The sequence below is a fragment of the Plectropomus leopardus genome, chromosome 13 (assembly GCF_026936395.1).
Source record: "Plectropomus leopardus strain MGB_pleo_1.0 chromosome 13, ASM2693639v1, whole genome shotgun sequence".
In the NCBI taxonomy this organism is placed as follows: domain Eukaryota; kingdom Metazoa; phylum Chordata; class Actinopteri; order Perciformes; family Serranidae; genus Plectropomus; species Plectropomus leopardus.
The window spans coordinates 24,514,984-24,538,186 of NC_142188.1; the positions used below are offsets into that span (position 1 = coordinate 24,514,984).

Below are 23,203 nucleotides of genomic sequence, written 5' to 3' on the forward strand. Positions count from 1 at the left end.
TCCGTCAAAGTGTGGCTGGACTTTTTTCCCATCTGATTAGAGATTCAAGTCCCCCACTGGGCTGTCAGGGGGGTCAGCGTGGGCTCCTCCACTGTTTGCATGATATCAGTGCGGCCTGGCAGTCGGAGATAGACAGATTGGCCCGCTTCTCTCCACCTCTCTGTTGCTGCGTCCTTACATGCCATTCATCTTAACATTTTGAATTCAATGCACCCGTGCAAAAGCATCTCGGACACTAGAGGACACTGAAGGGACAATATTGTCATCAGGTTGCAGAAATTAAATGGAGAATGAACTCGGGATGATGCTACTGTTGCCATAGTGACGAGTAGATGAAACCTCCAGTCGGTAAGGGTCTTAATTGAGTCCCTGCTCTCAATAAAAGGAGGTGGATGGACGACCGCAGAGACTGAAATTGAAAAATAAAACAGGAAGACAAAATTATGTCAATCACTGTGGTGAGTTTTTAAGGTTTGATCACCCTCTTCGGACCGTGTTCCCTTAAAAGTGAACCGTCTGCAGTATTCATGGAAAGCTCTTTAACGGCTGGTTAATTATGAATGAGGACAATCTGTGTCCATTCAGACAGTAAAACGAGCCATCAGGCCCCATCTGCCGTCAAAGCCATCCCTTTGATTTGCCACTTAAGATGGACACGCGCACGATTAATTTGAGTTTCTAAGCAGGTTAAACAATCCCCCCACCCCTCCACTGATGACAGCCTCTATCCCGTTTCATTGATGGTTTATGAATAATTTAGCTGGGCAGTCTGTTTGCTTGGGTCCCCACACCGCCGCCCAGACGAGATGAGCTCATGAATAGTGAATTGGATGGGGTTAAATTGGGTATGACTTGATGATCTGTCCCAGTAATCCGTTTGGTGGCCAAATTGGAGATTGATGACTTCATCAGGTTACGGCTGTCCTCTGATCTAACCATTAACCGTCGAGGGCCACAAGTGTCATATTTGCCCTTAAATATGTCTGCTTGCATGTCTTTTTATTTACATGTTAATGTGTGACTCTCAGTTTCATGTCTGTAGCATCAGATTCTTCCTTAACACACACCGCACAGTCGCTGGAGAAGGAGGTCCAGGAAGTAAAATCCACTTTACAGAGCATGCTCGCACAGCTCAAAGAGGAAGAAGAGGAGGAAGAGGAAGTGAACGAGTTACAAGATGATGACCTAATGAAAATTGGGACAGAGGAAGAAGAGGAGGAAGAGGAGGAAGATGAGGATCAGTACTTCAGTGACAGCTGGGGCATTTGAAATGGATGCTTGTCGTGTTTTATGACCACTCACAGACGGAGCGGCTCTCTGAGAGTCTGACCTCAGCTTTGCAGTAGGACTGACCTCGTATCCATTTACTGTAAAGCCTCACTCAGAGGGCTTCACAACCGGCCTCTGGTACTGCTGAAAGTTTCCACTACAAAGCCTCGTAAAGTCTGTGTAATGTCTGGTCCATCTGCAGATGGAAAAACCTGAAGGATTTTGATATAAATGCAAAATATAAGACACTTTAATGCAAATGTATGAAGTTCCTCAAATCTTGCCAGCTTGAGTTTACTCAGGTAAAGAGTGCCTTACAGGCCATAGAGCTGACATGTGATTTTTTTTTTTTCAATTGAGTTTTTTTATGCAAGTTTTCATGTCTTGTCTTACTCATGCTGAGCAATTAGTGGGATTGTGTTTTTTTCCTTATTTACCATAAAAAAATTAACTAATATCAGGTGATTATTTGGCTTATTGAGGCTCTCAGAAGTTTGAAAACTTAAAAAGTCCCTTAAAAAGAGACTGTGTAACTTTTGATGAACAACTTGCATTAGTCAGATTCAAACAGTCCTACCGCTAAGTGCAAATACATAAAAATACTGCTTTATATGATGTTATTGATACATTTTCCATGTTCTTACATTCTATGGCCAATATGATACAATATCAGCTGGTAAAACATGGCAAAAATCATCCCAGTGTGCACCTCAATGCACAACAAGCTAACAGAGCGAAAGCTAGCTTCACTAAATAGCATGGTACAACAGCTGGAAGCAAAAACATATGATTGGTTGATGCTTCACCATTTCATCGGAGCTCTGAAAAAAGTTGAGGACAGCTCAGCTTTGATTTGTAGTGAGTCAGGCCCGTCACACAGTGATAAGTGGGGCTTCAGTTTGAAGTTTCATGTCAGCAGCTGCAAATACTGATTATTTTTTATTATCAATCAATCTGCCAATTACTGTTACATTTAAGCATTTAGTTAAATGTCAAACATGCTCATCACAATGTCCCCGAGCCCAAGTGACGTCTTCACACTGCTTCTTTTGTTCAAGCTAAAGTGCAAAACCCAAATACTATCATACATTTACTCCATCAGATATCAATATCTATTATAAAAGACAAAGAAAAGTCAATTCTCACGTTTAAGAAGCTAGGACCAGCAAATGTGTGACATTTTTGCTTGAAAAATGACTGAAATGATTAATCAATCATAAAAATAGTTGTCAATTAATTCTTTTTTGATGATTAATTGACTAACTGTTGCAGCTCTACATGTAGCCTGTTGCTGTGTACCTTGTGGTGTGAACTCGATGACTCACAGCAATATACAGCAATATTAGCCGCCATGTTACACTACAGGTAAAGTAAAGCTGTATCACCAAAACCCTTGTTTGAATTAAATGGAACCAGGGTGAGGTACATTACTCATTAATTTTTATTTTGTAAGAGAAAGGAAGTGTTATTTCTGCTTTCAAAAGTTACACAGTCTCATTTAAAAATTAATGACGAAAACGAAAATGTTTTTTTTTTTTGTTTTTTTTTTAATGGCAAACCTGAAACCAGCTGAAGCTGAAAAATCACTTATCGCTCGCCACAACCACTTAATTGAATTTTGTCTGAGCACCAAGTGGACAGCCCAAACATGTTTTACCGGTAACAGTCTTGCACATAAACTTAAATGTATGCTTAATTTTTAGGTAAGCTAGGCACTTATGTGTGTTTTCTGTACGATTGGACTTCAGTTAAGTGTAATTTGTCCATGAAATAACTCATTTGTGGTGCTACAGTTAATGTGAGCTAACTTGAACACTTTATTTTCTTTGTGTGGAAAATGCAATATTTAGATTTCTTCCTCCCTGTCTCAAAGCACTGTATGCATGGAGTGATGCTCTTTATTTTAAAATACGTCTGTCACAAGTAAAATTGTGTCTTATGCATGTAGGAAATACTGAAGGGTAAAAAAATCAGTGGACAAATAAGTATTTGCAACTGCTGTTTTTTTTTTCTAAAATAATTGCATCTGCCACTGATTGTGTGTTATTTTTTATTTTACTTAATGTCAGCAGAATATTCTTCTTCATTCCACTGGGTATCCCATTTTTGTACCTTCACCCATTAATCCGTTTTTTAATTTACTGTGCAGCTTGAAGTCGCTGTATCATATTTTATATTTATTCCTTACAGCATCTCACTAATTACAGCATGTTGTGTTCAGCCTAATGTTGTGTCCTGCTGTTTTCTTCTTGTATTGAGTTACAGCCCCTCTGGTTATTTTCCCTCATATAAAATGTGCGGGCATGCTGCCAGGCAAGTGAGGGCAGCGGTGACATGTAGGAGATATCAATACGGTAATAAAGGTCCTCTAGTGAGGTCTTTAGGGGATACATGGGCTTCTATTGTTATCTCGCCTCGGCAGCGGCGGTGTGGCTAATTGGGAGGCAGTCTCACAGAGGACATGGCAGGGAAAATGGGATGATGTTGCTTTGTCTCCATCTGATTCTGCCCTGTGTTTTTTGGAGCAGGGGGCTGATGAGGGATCCTCAGAGGCGTGTCTGCAGTCCCGCGCTCTGGGCTGTAAACACAGCTGAGTGCATCAGGGTTTTTCCAGGAGCACAATGGGCCTTTCTCACATTACTGACAGGTTGCAAAGCACTTGCCAGGCCACAAGTCTCCACATCTATCAGCCTCAGGCAGTGTACAGACAGAGCCTGGCACACACACCTTCCTGACAAACACCCCCACCTCATAATTGAATCTGTGCGCCATACTGTGCCCCGCATGGCAGCTCTGCTCATAAAATGGCCACGGAGAAAAACCCAGATGGTTTTCAGCAGGCAGATAGAGCAGGGTGAGATGTTTCCTGATGTAAAATGAAGCACCATGCAGCGGTAGGTCTTTTGTTTCTGCAGCTTGTTTGCTAAGAAATTGCACACTGCTATTTATATATATATATATATATATATATATATATATATATATATATATATATATAGTTCAGTCTGCACTAGAAATTAATAGTTGTTTTTGAAACAATGGTTTTTTGAATTTAGACAAAAAAAGTCTGAGAGTTTACCTCTTCAACCAATCCATTGGTCAATTTGGAGGGAAATCTGTACATTTTCTCATGATTAACTAAAACTGCCACAGTGTACTGAGTGCACCCTACGTGTTATCACTGTATGTGTCCACCAAAGTGTTTTTCCTATCGTAGGGCTCGAGATAAGTAAACTTTGGCAAGTAGAATGCCCCAACTGAAAAATAAATATGATCTCTGATGTAATACCTGAAAATAAACTGCGCACTGTAACACTTTTCCCCCTGAGCTGTGTTAAACAGGGCTCATGAGAAAAATCTGACATACTACACACTATAGGAGTGAACTCTGGGGTTGATTATGTCAAATACAACATTACGTTACAAGCGTTAAATATCTCACTGCATGCAGGAGAGACCTAAGACATGTCGCTGAGAGGCTAATGTTAGCCATCCTCCAGCTTCAGCCTTGAACTGCAGTTTCTTTTTGGAATCTTAGTAGAATAAATCTGTTGTGATAAATCAGACACTGAATATCTTCTGTGATCATTTATCTGTTTAGCAATTCAAAATGAGAGCTGAAAATGTTTAACATTGGGTAAAACGGTGCAGTCATCACTGTCACCAGCCGTTCAATCGCAAAGGAGGAGAAGTGGGACAAACACAGCACAGACCAACCATCACAGAGGACAGGTGCTTCAACAACCTGCTGATATCAGCTGGGAAAAGAAATGCTTTGTGGACATGCGGCCTTATTAGAGTAACACCAATGATTGTCCAACCAATGAGCATTTGGTCGGACAAGAGCATACAGAACTGCCAATCAACCAAGCGAACAGAAGTTTAAAGCCCTAGTGTTCTGGTTTACGTTTCTTGTCCGAGTAGTTTTGACCAATCATGTTTGAACAGCGGGTAAACAGTTGGTGTGGCATATCACATCGCTTGACAGGCATTCTCAAAACCAATTGGATATCATCTGATGTCAGTTTATTTATGTCAGCCTTTTAAAAATGTATCTGCAATCATATGCAGATACCTGTTTATAGAGATAGCTGATGGTAGCCAAAGCAAGAAATGAACACATTCATGAGCAGTTTTAATCAGCTGTAGCTAGCCAGCTGATTGACCTAAAGTTAGGCGAGTTGATATTAAACATGGTCTTGGGTTAAGTTTTGGATATTGCCATCTGATTTAAAATGAGAAGCCTCTAAAAGTGAGTTCCAAAAATGCTCTTGATGGCTATTGACATGACACTCAACATGATAATAATAAACACCTAGTCTTTTACATGTGTTCATAACAGTCCTGTCTATTCCCTGCCTTTATTTGTCCGTATTTGTTGACTTGTCCTTAGCTGTTATGTCTATTCATTTGTAACACTGAGAACAATGCAAAACACAGAGTCAAATCCCTTCTATGTGTACACATACCATCATGGTTATTCTGATTCTGATATTGTACTGAAAGGCTAAAGCTACACGTCCCAGGTGAAAGTCAGCCTCCCTGCAGCTGTATGAAAACCACTTCACTTCACATGTGGAGAAATCAAAAGCTTAACAGACCTGCGGTGCATAGTTACGGTTGCTAAGCTATGATTGGACAATTGCTGTTTTGGGGGAGCGGTTTGGCAAACTGTCAATTGGATAGTCTCTTGGCAGTTTTTTGTTCATGCAGCATGGAACTTTTCTACGTTGAATCAATCAGTCAGTTAATATTAAAATGTGTCAGTGAGAGGAGATAAATTGGTTTGTTTCCAAAACTAATTGATTCATTTTTTAGAAATCTCATGTGTCACTTTGTTCACATACACAGGAGTCTGTTTTCAAAGTAACAACAAAAATAAATAAAAGAAAGACAGACAGAAAAAAATCATTTTGCATTTGAAAACATGCAAATACAAGTGATGTTCCTCCCAGTATTCTCATTTCTCGGGATTTATGAGGAGAATTTTATGACTGAATATGAATGAATGATTTCAGGAGTGTGTCTGTATCAGGGGATTTGGGTCTGAGATTTGGATTTGTTTATCTGATTCCCTGCTGAGTTGTTATGTTGTCTGACAGGTACATGTACAAACTCTCTGAACCATGGGAGAATCATAGATCGTGTTGCAGACTTTCCTCTCGCACTGCTTCAGCCAGCCCACAGACACCACTAATGAATGCAGATTTAGTTTTTTTATTTTATTATTCTTGCCTTCCACTTCCTCAGAGATCCCTGTATGCTCCCCTAAAAACTGACACCTTTGCCATGTGTGAGCGACTGCATGTCAGTTCTGGTCACTGAGTAAGTGAAGGTATCTCTCCTTAGAGGTGTTTTTGTTCAGAGCAAAACTGGACACTGAACTCACCACTGTCTGCAAGTGGCCTTTTTTTAAACTCTTCCAGTGGTTTTAGGATCTCATTCAAATTCACTCTGCACTTTACTCAGCTGTTGAATAAATTCATCCGAGCAATTAAATAGGGAGGAAATTCCCCTGGAATTAATAAGCATTTTAAATCATTTAATTGCAAGTTCCCAATTCAAAATCTGCATATTTTCCTGTCCAGCAGAGGACGTGTGGCACAAACGAAAACCAGAGCAGACAGAGCAGAGACAACAGGAAATGGCCTGCCTTATTCTTTTTTCCTGTGGTCTGATCCTGACGTTGAAAATCACACTTAATTATAAACACTGTGCCAGTGGGAGCAGCAATCTCCTCAGAAACAGACCCATTTCCATCACTTATGGCTGTATGAGAAATCACAGGATTGGTGGAAATGCACTCAGAGGTGTGAGCACATGTGTACTTTCAATCCTCATTTTGATATATCTAATTTATGACGCTTGCCCTTTTGGAAATTAAACATGGGAAGACGAAGAAACAGTCTGAGAGAACAGTACTGGAAGGTGCAACATGTGTCTACAAGAATTGATTCGGAAGCCAATCAGAAATATTACTCATTTACATTTTTAATCATTCAGACTGAACTTGGAATAATTAGCCTGCATGTGATCTATCTGAGCACGAAGACCCCGAGGAAAAAATAACAGAAAGCCACATTAAAAGATATTTAAATCACTGATGATTCAAGCATCTGATGTCTGATATTCCTCCATAATGAAAGAGAGAAAGTACTGTGAACCCCTGGGACTGGACTGATAGTGGAGACTGTATGATGATAAAGCCGTATCGAGCAGAGGGCCGTTGAAGAACAGGACTGTTTAATAGCACCACTGCAACGATGATAAGCCCTTACAGCCCACTCCAACTCTCACAGAAGAACATACATCACAACAGTGATTGAACCAATTCATGTTTTATCTTTAGTTTTCTCACAGCTCCTTCCCAGAACAACTCCTCTGGCACTTATTAAGTGATGTATTTTTGAGTTTCACTTGTTTGGAGTAAATCAAGAAAGCACTGGGCAGAATAAACAAAAGTAACTTCTGTATAAGGAGCTCTATTGGTCTGTATCTATATGTATAGCTACCACTGAGGATTTCATTTATAGTTCAGCGTCTGTTTTCACCAATGCAGCACTAAAGGTATGTATCGTACGCGATCAGGCCATATGATGTTTTAATTATATTCCCCACACTACCTGTATTTACAGTCTTTCATTCATACTGTGATATAGAGTGATGCCGGGCCACACATGGACGTCATATACATGTACTAATAGAACCAATATAGCATTCAGGCTACTTCTATTTTGCATTATTACATGGTTCTGTTGAATAGTGCCAATGATTGATCAACTATGACATTCTGCGCTCTTATTTCTGAATAGCAGACGGCTGCTATGAATAACAGACCGTTGCCATGGTCACAGTTCTGATCACGGACCCTTAGCAGAAGCAATAAAATCATTTTGAATGAATGCTTTGTGTCAAATTATTGGTTTCTTCAGAAAGTAGCCATGTATTAAGCAAGATAATGTACAATGTGTGTTGCTGTACATAATCCCTTACCGTTGCATTCTATCATTTGCAGATCACTTTGGGCAGGTGAAAGGGAGATTACTGAAGAAAGTGGCTTAAAATTCCTTACCAGATATACTATGTAGAATTTTCCTAATAAAAAACAACAGACAAAAGTAATTCCTCTCAATCATCATACCAAGCAGTAGCAAAATGTGGCTTTTTGCAATAATCACATTTTTATGCAGCTGGGAGGTGTGTTCATGTGTTTCAGGAAGAAGTTCTTTGTAACAAAGGTCAACATGTCACTAAAGTCACAGGATACTATTTACTGATTGGTTGCAGGTATTGTCTGGCCACAATTCGACACTAAAAGTCAAAACTCCCCCCAACTTTTAGTTAGACTTAACCTTACCACAGAAGTTTTCCATAGCCATTGAATTGCGTTCCCCTGAAGCCACATTTCGCTGCTGGGGTATTTTTGGTATTTATGGAGTTTTTTCCCCCAATGCCAGTGCCTAAACGGTGCCTTAACCAACACTTTTAAAAGCCTTAAAAGGTAAAATTGTCACCTTATAAATAAAACAACTACAATAGCTTTACACTGTTTAGGATGTTATCGGGTGCAGCACACAGGTGAGGTTAGGACTTTATAAAGATATGAAATTGGTGTTAGACCATAAGCAGTACGCCTCCAAGAGGATGCTAGAAAAAAATCGTGGACACAGCACCGAAAAAAATGCATATATAGGGAGATTGAATCTGGGGGTGATTTTCACTTTCACGGGCGATACTGTTTACAAACAATAACTAACCATTCCTACATAGCATAACATTAATTTCAGGAGGAAGCTATAATGTAACCTCTTAACAACAAAATGTAAATCCTGCTTTTGGAGACTTTATTTTTGCTGTGTGTTTAGAATTTGTTTAGCTGTGGAGTATGAGGGTGTGGGGGGGTTCACACTCATGACCTCAGAGGCCTGACTCCTGCAGTAACTGTCGTGTCAGCGTGTTGATAAAGCTTTTCTTAGATCAAATATGCAAAATTGTCTGTATTACGTAAAGACAACACACTGCAATTTTGTAAATTTGCCACAATTTAACTCAGAGTAAACCTAAAGAAACATTTTGGATTAAAGAAGATATTTCTCAATAATGTCACCCACTGTGTATTTAATCCCTGTTTGAAGTCTCACAAGTGCTCATGTCAGACTGCTCTGGAATGTTTTTTCTCAAAAGCAATCGCTTTAAAAGCTTAAGCTTGCTTCTCTGCCCAAAAACCATCAGAGTAATAAGATCAAAGTCAAGAGGAACTCTGTGTGACACACCATCAAATCTCTTTTGTAGGATTTACAGTATCCACGTTCCTTTGTGAGGCATCACTGTCAGACCATAAACAACAGTTATGACAGTGTTTCGGGGGGAAAAAAACAGAAAAAAGGTTTGGTTTGTTTTGAGCAAAGATATGTTTGAGCTGCCATCTCATGTGTAATATCAAAAGGAGTGGGATACCCTTTTTTTAGCAGGCGGTCGAACCCGCAGCGGAAGTAACAGAGAATTGATTATTGCTCCCATGTCCGAGCAGGAAAAACATATTGTTAGTAATTCCTCCGGGGAGAGCTCCTTCATTTAGATCGCCGGTGGAGCTCTTCCTCCAAGAAGCCCAGACACTGGTTCACCTTGTAGCATCCCTAAGGGACACAGCTGTCACTGAAAAGCTGAAATATCATGCCAGCTCTGCCATCCTTCCCACTTAGTCTCAAAAACAGGCAGGTACCACACCAGGGGGAGACAGGATCGATAGATCTGATGGATGGAGCTGGCTGCCTTTAGGAGTGGGGCCAGGGGTACGGAGGGAAGGGGGGAGAAGTAATGAGAGCTCCTGTGAGCGATGGGGAGGTTTCTGCCATGGGAGGCTGGGCTTGTGGCCCTCTTTCCTTTCACTCGAGCTGCCAGTTTGGCCTAATGAGACTTAGAGGAGCTCTTGTCCTGGGGAGGGACGTGGAGATGTGAGATGCTGCTTCTCACCAGCTGTCAGTGTGTCTAGACCAGGCTGCACCCACAGCAGACGAGGAACACCAAACATCACATACCAGCACAGTCTGTGACAGTCAGTGTCTATAGGAATGGGGATCGAAACCCAGTTCTTCTATTGAGGACCCAGTTCCGTCTGAAAATCAATAATATTTAAGCTTATCGATACTGCTATTGAGACCCGCAGGTCCTATAACATAACATTACATCTCGAGTCGAGTCATGTCATTTAAATCTATTCACAGATCCGCATACATCAATTAAACATCAAATTAAACCTAAATGCAGTGCCTTTGACAGTCTTCACATTGAAAAAAACTCCTTCAACTCCGTCAGCTGTTGTGGCACAGTCTTCATCATCATCCACTAACAGCAGCAGTGGTAAACACACCCAAACTTCCAAAGTCCAGTCAATTAAAAAGAATAATCCTATGAAATCTGCAGGATAAGGGCTAGTTAGCTAAATAAAGGTTGGCTCAGTAAAATGACTATTAGGCAAGGGTAAACAAAACATTATCATGATGTGTTCAAATATAACATCAAGAAAAAAAAAAAACTTTGTTTTTGGTGAGAAACTTGAACAATACAGTCGTTTGGGTGAGAAATTTGTTTCCCAGCAATATGGATAGTAGAGATGGAATTACAGCTTAACATCCTATCGTGAGCTCCAATCATCTTATAATACATAACTAAACTACTGGTGCCAAGATTTTTCAAAGTAAACATTTAAATCAAAATACAACGATTAATTCCTAATCACTAAAAACATGACTGAAAGTAAAGACTGACAGTAAAACCAGTTCTGTTCAAAACGTATTGTCACCTTGTCTTTCTACCAAATTATAGAAAAGCATCCATAGTGGTATTGATGTTTTAATACGGCTCTTTAATACAGCGGGCCGCCCAGGTTGATTATATGTATGGGAAACACATATCAATAAAATGAATGATCCCTGTCCCTAACTGTCTGGGTGTGTTTCCAGACAAAAAACTAATGTAGAACCAATAAATACACAAGGAGAAGGAACGCACATGCATGCATAGTATAATTATGTATGCAATTTATGCTTTGATAAACTATGTTGGACCATTTTGAACTGTGCTCCTATTTTTATTTATTTATTTTTTTAAAGGGTCAGAACCCTTTTTTAAAATTTTTTTGGTTCATCAGTGGGCGTGTCATATTTTACAGATTGGGACAAAATGAAGGCGGGGAAAACAACGGAGAACTCAAGTGAGAAATCATCCTCCTATCATTGATAGACTGATTTTTGGACAAGAAATACCAGTAACAAAAGCTCACAGGTTAAGACTAAGGTTCCAAAAGTCCTGAACAGAACCAGTTCAAGAACCAGCACTAATTAGGTGTAAAAGTGGTATTTATGTAGTTTCTCCCAGTGTCCCTCTCCTTGTTACAGTCCAAAGACACAGAGGTTGGGTTAACTGCAGACTCTAAATGATCCACTGGTGTGAATATGAAGATGAATGGTTATCTGTCTTTAGGTGTCAGCCTGTGATTGACTGACGATCTGTCTAAGATCCATCTCTCGCCTACTGTCAGCTGGGATCGGCTCCAGTCCCACCAGGCCTCTCTGAGGATAAGTAGTCAGAGATAATGGATGAATGGATGGATCAAATGACTATGTGTAATGTGAAAGGGGTCGTTCGTAGTGAAGAACCCACAGAAAATTTTCACACTCAAAAAAATGTTTTTTTTTAAAAATCCACTAATGCAGGTTTAAGGACTTGCACTTTGAACCACAGTATTGTAGGATGTGTGACCCATGTGGGTTTTGAGGGCCTCTGCTAATGATGTTTTTTTAATGCTCAAGTTGCAAATAGAATTAATAGTGTTTTATTCAAAATTTGTACTGAAACCATTTTCAGTCAGATAGTAGGCTCCTTTAAGTCATATCACTCTACTATAAAACACTAAACCCCTGCAGGCTCCAACGTGGTTTTGAAAAGTTTGTAGTTTGCACATTAATGAAGAACAGGCAGTTCTGTTCATCTTGGATTCATGTCACTGCAGTGTGAATACTTTTCTCCTCTTCAATCCCACCACAGAGTCCACTACTTCTGTGACATTGTGTCCACTACTTCTAGTTCCGGTCATTGGGCTGAAACAGGGCTGAATTCATTGCACTCATGTCACATTACTGCCTTCCTCGAAGCTCTACCAGAGGTAGATGTTGGGCAAAGTATCACTTTTGGGCTAGTTTGATGTACCAATAGGGAGTATAGAAAACACTGAAATCCTGTACATTGCTGGCTTGAATGGTCTAGTGTGTAGAATTCAGTGGCATCTAGCGGTGAGGTTGCAGATTGCAACCAACTGAAACTTCTCCCATCTGCCGGGTGTGCAGAGGAACCACGGTGGATGATACGAAAATGCAAATGGCCCCATCTAGACCCAGTGTTTGATTTTTTCCTCCTGGGCTGCTGTAAAAGCAAGACAGTAAACTCTGTAGAAGAGGAACCACTCTGTATGTAGATATAAATGACTCATTCTACAGTAACAAAAACAACAATTCTTCATTCAGGTGTTATAAACTATTAAAATCATACTAATGATATTATGTTCCATTTCTGACAGTATATCCTTCTAAATCTTACAAACTGGACCTTTAAAAATAATGTGTCCATGACTAAACATGCTAATTTGAACAACTTAATAAACAACTGGACTTCTATAAAACACTCCATCCCACTGACAGCATGATATAATAAAGGGTTGATATTGGACCCATACTGTATGTCATGAGCGCCGGGCCTACGTTTCTTTGATTTTTCTATCTACTTTCAGTAATACTCACTGGTCACATTCTCTGCTGAACCCTGTGACCTTTGGTCTTTTTTCAGATTACTGTGTTGACCCGTAGTTGACGTTTGACTTGGGTTGCCTAAGCAGTTGAAAGGGGTCACTGTCTGGGTCAGGCTCATCTGATACTGGAGAATTACAATGTCTTAAAGTAACAACATATGCTCTACACACACACACACACACACACACACACACACACACACACACAATTCAGTATTTTTCGACAAGAGCCTACCACACAATTATTTATAGCAATCTAGCCCTGAGACGTGCAACATTTTAATACGTGTCATGAGCAGCTATATGGGCTCTCTTAAACTTTCCCATCCTTTTCAGCACCAACACACTAACGCAGCAAACAGATGATGAAGAGCATAGCCCAAGGACATTAGTGCCATTTGGAATTTAAAATGGGAGCAGGGTGAAAAAGAGAGGAAGAAATGGAGAATGACAGAGAAAACAGATAGCGATGTGAGTATTCCTGTAGGGGAGGATGTATATCTACAAAATTTGCAGGGCTGTAACACACAGCTGAGAATAGATGCCTGTTGGAATATGCAGCGCCGGTCTGCCAACAACACAAAGTAGTTCTGAAATGTTTTGCAGTTTCACAGGAATACTTGCCCCTAGATGTATTATTAATCATACTGTACAGCTACAAATGTTTGGAATTACTGCTGCCTACATCTGCGTGACAATCATTCGGTATGAATTATCCAAATGAAATGGAAGTGGCAAACGTAGATAAGCAGACTCACTTCTACAGGAGACAAGATACATTTAAATGGAGACATCAATATTCATAACAGAGGTCGAGGGAGGATTAAAGCCGCATATTGTGTCATGACACCAAGAAAATCACAGCAGCCAAGTTAAAATAAACGTTGCTGTGTTTACTGTGGGATTGCTCTGGACAGCGGAAGCTTAAACTGACTTTAGATCTGTTTCATGTTTGGAGATTTACACTCTCTGACACAAGGGCTCAGTATATTTATAGTAACTTGTTTTAATATCCTGTTCTGATTTGACCTCAGACAGGAACTTTGGTTGACATCCCAAGCTCTAAATTTGGTTTAGAGGTAGTTTTTTATTTGTTTGAGATACAAAAAGAACTTGACAGTCTACATTTGTGTGTCTTAAATAACAGGCCACAAAAGGCATGAAAATTAACAAAATTGTCTATGGCTTTAAACCAGCATTATTTACCTAATGCAGTCGAATTTAATTTAATCATCCTGACATTGTTATTTGTCCTGCAGCGCTTCCTCTAAATATATTAGTTTGCTCCAATGACTTTCAGAACTGTATAAATAGCCACAGGGGCAAGAACATGATCTGTTAAACTGTGACAGGTGGAGGCCTCCTCAGTTAACACAGGCAACAGGAAAGTACTTTCTGTATATCAATTAATTAGAGTGGAGCTTAACATGTATAGATTAAGTCCAATACATACATCCCGACCCATGTTAAATACCTGAATGCATATTCAAAATCATCTTAATCTCAATTAACCCCGATTAACCTCATGGTTATATACTGGGTATGTGTGCTGTGTGTTGTAAGCTGGTTGCATGTCAAACACCCATATTAATCCATGTATTTATTGATATGTTCCTGTATTGCCGAGACCTTTATCACCCACCTATTTATCTTTTAATCCCGGCATATTCATAAGGAATATACAATCACATATTACATATAGAATTCATGAAAGACATCTACCAGAATTTAAAAGGAGAACAACAAACATGTCATTCTGAAAGTGGTCCTAAGATAAATTCATGACAGCACCATATGTTCACATAATACTCCTTTAACATTAAATAACCGTTTAACATCTGGAGATACGGGGCCTCTCCAAAGCTTTGGAATTACGACAAGCACCTGCTCGTGAATTTATCAGCATTAAGTTCGATTTTACTTTATTTAGTTTGATCTCCCCACAAGCCTCCAATAAAACCTGCAGTTTCAGACTGAATTTTAAGCTCTCACTTCATGTATGTTTTCCTGAATTTATCAGGATATCTAATAATGTTATGAAGATTATTACATTATATGCTCGCCTGTAATTTATTAATAATTTTATGCTTTAAGTTTAATATGATGAAATTGCCGGCAAAAATAATTAAAAAAATAAATCAATAACGTCACTTTGTTGTTATTGTGTCATAGTTAGAATTAAATGGGCCTTTAATGATGTAGTCCTTAATTCGCGAGTGGGTACTCAGTCTCAACACAAACATCAATAAACTGCTTAGGACCACTGCATGCATATAGGAGACTGTGTGTATGTTTATATACCAGTATGTGTGTGAGATGTATTTTTTTTTTTTTTTTTTTTAGCCCAGTAAGGGGGACTGCTCTCTGGATTTTAATATCAAACAGTCCACTTTGGTCCAGACTAAAATATCTCAACAACTTTGGATTGGAAAAAAATTTTGTTCTTCTCAATATGATGATGGGGCTTTTTCATTTACTGCCATCAGGTTAAAATTTTAATATTTCCAACACTTTATTATGGGCAAGAGAGTAGGTCACTCTGGGCACATTAGCATACTTGTCCCATTTAAAGTTTGCTACAGTCTGTCAAATTGCCCACAAAACTCCAAGACCAAAAAACAGACTAATGATATGTATCTTTGTAAATGACAAAATCAACACGACTGAACAGGATGTTAGAAAAGGGATCAACTTTGCTTGGGTTATGACAGAATTAAAAAAGGATGGGAACAATACATTGAATGACATGATTTCTGAAGCCACTTTCCCTCTGCAAAACAAAAACATCAAAACCCACTAACATCTGGCTTTTTATGTAATGTGAAAGGGTACAGCCGGTTCAAATGACTCTGTAGTAATGTAGGGTATTTATCAACTCCAGCTCCGACCGGCAGTGATGAAAATACAGCGCCTAGTGAACGTGCTAAGTTTGGCCCCTGAACCTGTGAGATGACAATGACAGCCAAAATACCACCCATCTCTGTCCTAGCAGTGTTCAAACATTGTTCCAAATTAGCTGGCAGCAAGTTTTAAAAGGAAGACTGAATAGACTGTCACATTTTCACTGCTTTCTACAGTTTGCTAACCTGTTTTTGGGTCTGTCCATGACATTGAACGTGACACATCAAAAAAAAAAAAAAACCAAAAAAAAAAACCCACATACACACAAAGGCATACTCATCAGCTGCACAGTTCTGTCCACAGATCTGGCCTACGGGCAATGGGAACAGAGTTTATCTCTATTTTTGGTGGCAGGTTTTCCCATATTTAAAAATCCCACAGTAATAACAAGCACTAATTTTGGTGGGAACGGGGTATAAGTGAACCAGGCCCATGCCAGTGCCGCTTGTATTTTTGCATTTTTTTGTTCTTAAAAAAGGTATGATAGAGGTAATTTGGTAATGTTTATTCTCTTGAGAATCCTTCAACACAAATATGTATGTCACATTGGTTCAACTACTGAGGCTTTAGGAACTCTTCCTGGAACAAAACTAAATCTCCCTAAAGTGACCTCAGTTTGACCCCCTCAGCATTAAAAATACAAACTGCATTTGGTCTTCGTACCATACTGACCTTGTCCAGTCTGGAACATCACATTACATTATGAATTAAGACCGCAACAGCTTCAAGGGCAAAACAAGCAAATAGCAAACATGCTATGGCACTACGAGTTGAGGTCTTTGAGCTTTATTAATATACAGCTGGCAGATTAATAATATGCAGCTGGCAGAGGGACAGAGGAGGGAGCTGCCATATCCTGTTCTGCAGCCGGTCCACTGCAGAGCCACGAGGTCACTTTGTTGCATCTCCCCAGGAGGTTTCCAAAAGCAGCCATTCCTCCTGCAGTGTAGGAAGTGAACTTGAGGAGCCCTTTGTAAACACCCAGGGGAATCTGTCTCTATATGACCCCGAGGTCACAGACACGGTGGGAACGTCTGAAACTGAACTCTACCTCTGTCTGAAAATAGGACATCCCATTTTACCCCATTTTTGCTGTCTTTGATAATATTTTCAATATATTTTGCTTGTATATCTTCCACTGAGCTTAATTTAATACAAAAGCAAGGAGAAAAATGGAAAACGTGTAAAAGCTATTTCAGGGGCGCATACACATGCGGTTCATTATTCAGGCAGAATCTAATTAATTTTGAATCCAACAGAAGTTGTATCTGATTTGGATAATTATCTGCAATGGACAAAAATGTCAAACCACAGCTTGTGTGTTGTTATTTAATCTTGCAGCATAAGTAGAAATATTGTATAGAAATCAACTGAACCCCCCAACATTAATGAACTGTCAGCCCCGGTGAACGTCTTGTTATTGGTGCTGAGGGAAATACAGGAAAAGAGCACGTACAGTCGCCTTGGGAGTCTTAGCTACGCTGCCTTCCCTTTTGTTTTTGTTGCCATGGTACTGGCTCATCCATTCCTCACATTTTTCCCTGGCATTTCACAGTCCAGACAGTGTTACTATTACTCACACTCTGTTAGACCCCCCCCCCTTTTTCACGTCCCTGTGCAGTGCACCAGAGTGCCCCATCAGCACCGCTGTGCCATCTGCAGGCACAAGAAGACTCGGAGCAAACCCACTGGGTTTATCTGTCATTGAGCAGACTGCGGCAGGTGAGGTGGTGAGCTGAAAAATAACCTTCTGGCTCGTTGCTCTGAGACGCCAGAAAAAGAGGAACCCCCATGAGTAAAAAGAATGAATTGAGAAGAAAAGGTCCATCATTCTTCTTTTTTGATGGGTGCTCTCATTTCGATGGCCTTCTGCTCGTGCGTGTTGTGTTTTTGACAAAACAATCAAGGAAGCCATAATAGCTCATTGTGTGAATGCCTTCTCCCCGGGTCAACAATAAGTCTCTGTGAAATTGATGCAGCACATACTGAGGATGATACAATGAAACAGTACACCCTTATTCTCTCAATTCATGCATAAATGCATTAAATGCTGTAATGAGGAAATTAGATTTGGGGTTTTGGCAGCACCTGTAAGGTAAAATTTGATGAGAAAATGGTTTTGCTGCTAAAAAGGTGTCCCGTTACTGCCATCCACAACCGTGGCAGCTTTCCCAAAAATAGTCTTGTCGTCTCCTTCCATCCATCAGGGATGTGGTTGACTGCCTCGCTACAAGCAATTACCGCTCCAATTGGGCTTAATGACACTGAGAGGGAGGCAGATCTGCAGCTCGGGGAGCGGCTATGTGCTATTTATAAATCTTTAGAAAAGACACCTGACGCTGCTCCATCAAAGCTGCAGGGCTCCAGCAAGAGTACCTTGATCCTGTATGCCAGCCTGTGATTGGCTCAGGTGTTCCTCTACCACACCATGGCCTACTTCTGTAGCTGGTGGACCTGAACATGCATGGAGTCAACCAACAGGGGGGACAGTTCTCATCGTCACCATTTTTATCTGCAGCATCACTTCAAAAGATTTCTGCTGACAAAACACCTCAAAGATGGGCATTCACCTGCTGTATCTCTGAGCTTTGTTTTTCTTCAGTATCCCCTGCAAACCAAATTTAAAGTCACCTGAAGTTGAGTCCTGCTTGACTTGCATTCACCTAATTATTCTCCTGCTAAGGATATTCCCTGCGTCGGGATGTGTCATCCATCTTTGTCCGTCACAGTTCTCTCCAGCGTGGTGGCACATGACAGCTTCAGCGTGAGTATCTACGGACTGATTGATATCTCCATCGGCGCTCCCACTCAGGGATAATGGAAATGAATGACAGCACGTGCAGAGCATCTCTCAGGCTCTACATGCTACATTAGCTGCTACCAGTGGAGATTTTGCCAGAAGCAGAATTCCACTTCCCCTCCGCGCAAACGTCCCACAAGGTACATTTTGGCAGCTACACCACCTTTAACATGACCACACTTGCACTTGTAATTTCATGAATACACTTTGTGGAGGGTGATTATGATGATGATTCAGCCAGTTTGGGTCTTAACAATGTGCTTATTATTTGGGTTTGACTCCTTGTCATTCTGACTCTTCTTCTCCTTTTATGACATTGGACTGCATTCAGCAATGTAGAAACTGTGAGACAGAGCAGCTGCTTCAACTCTATGGTATTTGCAACGCCTTTTATGGTAATGGTTTATAATATCAAATTAAAGCTACTATAATCATTATATATGTACATATTTGTCGGTTACTGATTGTAAATCGACAAAAGTGAAAGCCAACCTTAGATTCACTCTACTTTTTGAACAAGTTTTGCCCTTTGTCTTGCTATATTTGTGATTTTTGTAGCTTCCTCTTGTATGCATGCTGCTTATGGTCTGGCACCTGGCTGCTACCATTTTACAAAGTCCCAACCTCCCCTGTATGTTGTGCCAAGGAAAGTCCTGAACACAGCAAAAAAAAGAATACAAGAAAATACAAGTAAAGAGTGGAGTCACTCCTGATAAATACACCTCCACTCACTTCTAGCAGGTCATAAGTGGTGCTTAAGTGGAACTGCTTTGTATGAGTCTATCTGGGCAGTGCCCGAATTATGTCAGTGGAATCAGAGTTTGCCATTCAATACAAATATTCAACAATTCCTTTTATTCCATGTAAAGTTTTAAAGTTTGAATGGGCCCAGTGTCAGTGTGACAGGGGCATTCATGTAAATGGATCAGATATGCACAACATTTTTTTGCCAACACTAGATATCAAGCAGAAGAGAGATGATAATATTATCTCGGAGCCCAACGTGCAGAGTCTTTTCCTCCTCTGTGCTGCTGCATCATGCACACAAAGAGTTAAGTGAAAGTCAAGAGTACTCTCTCCGCAGCCAAAGTCTGTGGACCAAAACATCCCTGGAAGCACACCACACAGCACACTGACTAGCAAAAAAAAATAATTGAAATAAAAGAAAGACTGCTCAACTTGAAGCAATCTCAGTCAACTGACCCCTAAATTCCACCCGGTCCGTTGATATGTTTTTAATTAAAACAAAGCTACAAATCTTCTATCTATACCATGTTTAACTGGATTTATTTTCACACTGATCTGTATCATCATCAAGATGAGCACGTTTTTTTGACTGAAACGCGGCCAAAATTCTTTGATATACTTTGTTCCTGGCTGGACTGTAAGCTGCAGCACAACAAAGTGCCATGGTAGAATCACAAAAACAAGGAAAAATGACCACGAAATCACGGGAAAATTACGAAATAAGCATAATCTCAGCAAGTCTACAGTATCAGCTGGGAGGACACACTGAAATGCTCCCAGTGGAATACAGAGCCGTGTGGAGAACAGAGAAAAACAGTGCCACAGACGTCACGCTCTCAACATACTGCCAGTGGAATCGAGGGTTGAGGTGTCTCTGACTGATGATTTAAATCTCAATTTTTAGGGGGCCATCCTAGAGTCTATACAAAGTTTTTTAGGAAAGTCTGGCATAGTATATCTTAAGCCCATATCAGGTTACTTCACAAACGTACCTATTTTAGCCCTAAACACAATCTTTTTCTAAACCTTACCATGTAGTTTTGTTGCTTAAAAATAACAAAAGTAAAACTGAAACAGCAACAGTAACGGCCATTTAATAGACTGACAATGGCCTTTTGAACCTTCTAATAGTTGGAGCAGGCCCCTATTGATTTCAGTAAAAAGGCTCTTATAGACCCACTGTAAAGAAAGTGCATATAAGACTTATATTAATCAGGTGACCAGACAAGACTTATCAGGACTAATTTTACTCCATATCTGCTGGATTGTTTTTGTTTCCAGTTTATTTCTGCTGCCTACAATTCAGTTAATGCAAGCTTATTTGGTAAGGTATATGTATATGATGCAATGATATGATATGAAATTTTAACTTTCACTTTTAGTGTGAAGGCATTACTTTTTTCCTTCATGTGTGCTGTATTTTGATCACCTTGCTCCTATATGTTTATAATTATGCTCCATAAACCTGATGCAATTATATTGCCATTCTATTGTTCTGATATGGTTAATATCTTGTATATAATTAAGAAGAAAATTACCATTTCAAAATTAGACATGCAGTTTTATTGTATTACAATTATATTATAGCTATGTGACACTTGTACTTGTAACTGTTGAAGTCAACCACAAATCTAGTTAATTGCAAGCTATGCAGTCTACATGGATGCAAGAAAAATATTTAATAATGCAGTGAGTTAAGAGAATTAATACTGTATACATGTAAAAAAAAAAAAAAAAAAAAAGGCTGTAAACGTAAGAGACATTTCACAGGCACCTCAAGTAATGTACATCATTAAATATCTGCAATTGGCTTTTAAGTTTGAGAAACAGCAGAAATAGCTTTAAGAATGCTTCGTATCATCTATCATCACGGGGCAATGGTTATATAAACATGTCCAAAGGAACAGTCTCAAACTGAATACAATGGGGCTGATGTTTCTCGCACATGTAGATCATTATAATACTGGATAATTTCAAATTCTTGCCTGACCATTAAAAACACAACAGACCGCAGACTGCAGATTTTCCAATATGCTCACAGGACTGTTGGTTGTCTTTCACACTTCCAGTTCACACACTCCAATTCTCTCTGCCAATTACACATTGCATTTCACCCACACACTTTATCTGGAATCAACTGCCAAACCGGTCACACTGCTATGTTATTATCAGTCCACTGTATTTCATAGAAATCCGGTCACATCTAGCAGAGTGGCATGAGACACATGATTTGGAGGAGCCGTTCTGTGAAATACCAGCACGGTGACACTGTGGCATTTAGCTGGAAAGATGAGTGCAGCTCAGGAAGGCTTCTTATTGTACGTATAGGTGGTTGCAGCCTGAGAACAGGAGCCCTATGTGATTGGTCATAAAGACATCAAATTGAAGGAATAGGAAGCAAAGTGACTGTTTACAAATGTCAGGCTGGTCCTGCCACACTTGTAAAAGATAACATTACAGAGCTCAAAGAACACCCGACTCCCACAATTGGAAGATAATGGAATGTGACTTTTACAAATGTGAAGAGGTGGCCTTTTCAGAAGGTATTTCATCAAGTGTGGTCGTGGCTGTGCTGATTGCCCAAACCACTAGTGCATGCCAGATGTAATTTTTTCTATCTGGATGCCAACCTGCTTTGCCAGTAATCAATCCAGATATACATAAAACTGATATTAACAACGTGATGACTCTCTCACCCCTATGATTCTCTCATAGGGGTGTAACAATATACTGGTGTTATCGATAACCATGATATTAAAACATGAGATAATGATATAATGTTAGTAATACACACGTGAGAATATCATGTGAGTAATCCAACGCCTCTTAAATCATTTTTTGTTTCACTCTGTTCTTGCTTTGACCCCAAAAAACAGACAAAACACACAATGAACATTTAAGATTACTTTGACTGATAGAAATACTGTTTACAAATTTTCTATATATATTGCAATAATACTTTCATGGAGTCTTTTGGCCATGATAATTATGTAGTGAATATCTGATATTGTTTGCCATCCCTACAAAGAAATATAGTTTCTTTTTCTCTACAACCTAAAATATCCTTCACATTTAGTAGAGGCACTACATGATGGCTGTCTCAAAAAAACTAAAGACCAACTGTTGACAGCTTATTTTTGATTTTTTAATCAAACTATTTTTTGTCCGCAGCCTTCCTGACAACAAACCATTACTATTACTGCTATAGCATGGACGGGCTAATTATCTACCTTCGAGTGAGGGCGTGACAGGGCTGTACTAAAGCTAGGAGTTTGGAGTCTGAAACCTGCTTTGTGAAAGAGTTTCCTGAAAATAAGGCTGATTTACACAAATTGTCTTGCTTGTACCCTGGGTTTCTATGTGCTGTTGTCTCCAGCTAGATTTTAAAAAATATGTTTTTTAATTATTTCTATGTTGAACTGCATCAGAGCAACAATTTGTGCAGAAAATCAATAAAGTAAATCTTTCATAAATGCTTTGTGCTGCAACTTTAGATAAAATATTTTAAAACTGAGAAAATGCATAGCTTCTTTTTTTTTTTTTTTTTTGCAGTACTGAGACACCTTTGGAGTTCTGACACATTCTAGTCAACAGACCAAAACATGTTGCTAACATTAGTGTGGCACGCTCAGGACTGCTGTATTAACATTTTTTAAACATGAATAAGTCGATTTTTTGGCCTC

The 23,203-nt window shown here is 39.6% G+C and overlaps 1 protein-coding gene and 1 long non-coding RNA gene across 2 annotated transcripts in view; one reads left to right on the forward strand and one right to left on the reverse strand.

The window, feature by feature from the left end:
• The window catches only part of disc1 (DISC1 scaffold protein), a 55,809-nt gene extending 52,314 nt beyond the window's left edge, over positions 1-3,495 (forward strand). The window contains exon 14 of the mRNA XM_088086322.1: positions 1,072-3,495. Coding sequence (XP_087942448.1) covers positions 1,072-1,269 — 198 coding nt within the window. The 3' untranslated portion in view covers positions 1,270-3,495. The remainder of the gene's footprint in view (positions 1-1,071) is intronic.
• Positions 1-23,203, reverse strand: part of LOC148187721 (uncharacterized) — a 107,480-nt gene that overhangs the window by 65,879 nt on the left and 18,398 nt on the right. The gene's annotated exons all lie outside the window — the stretch shown is intronic.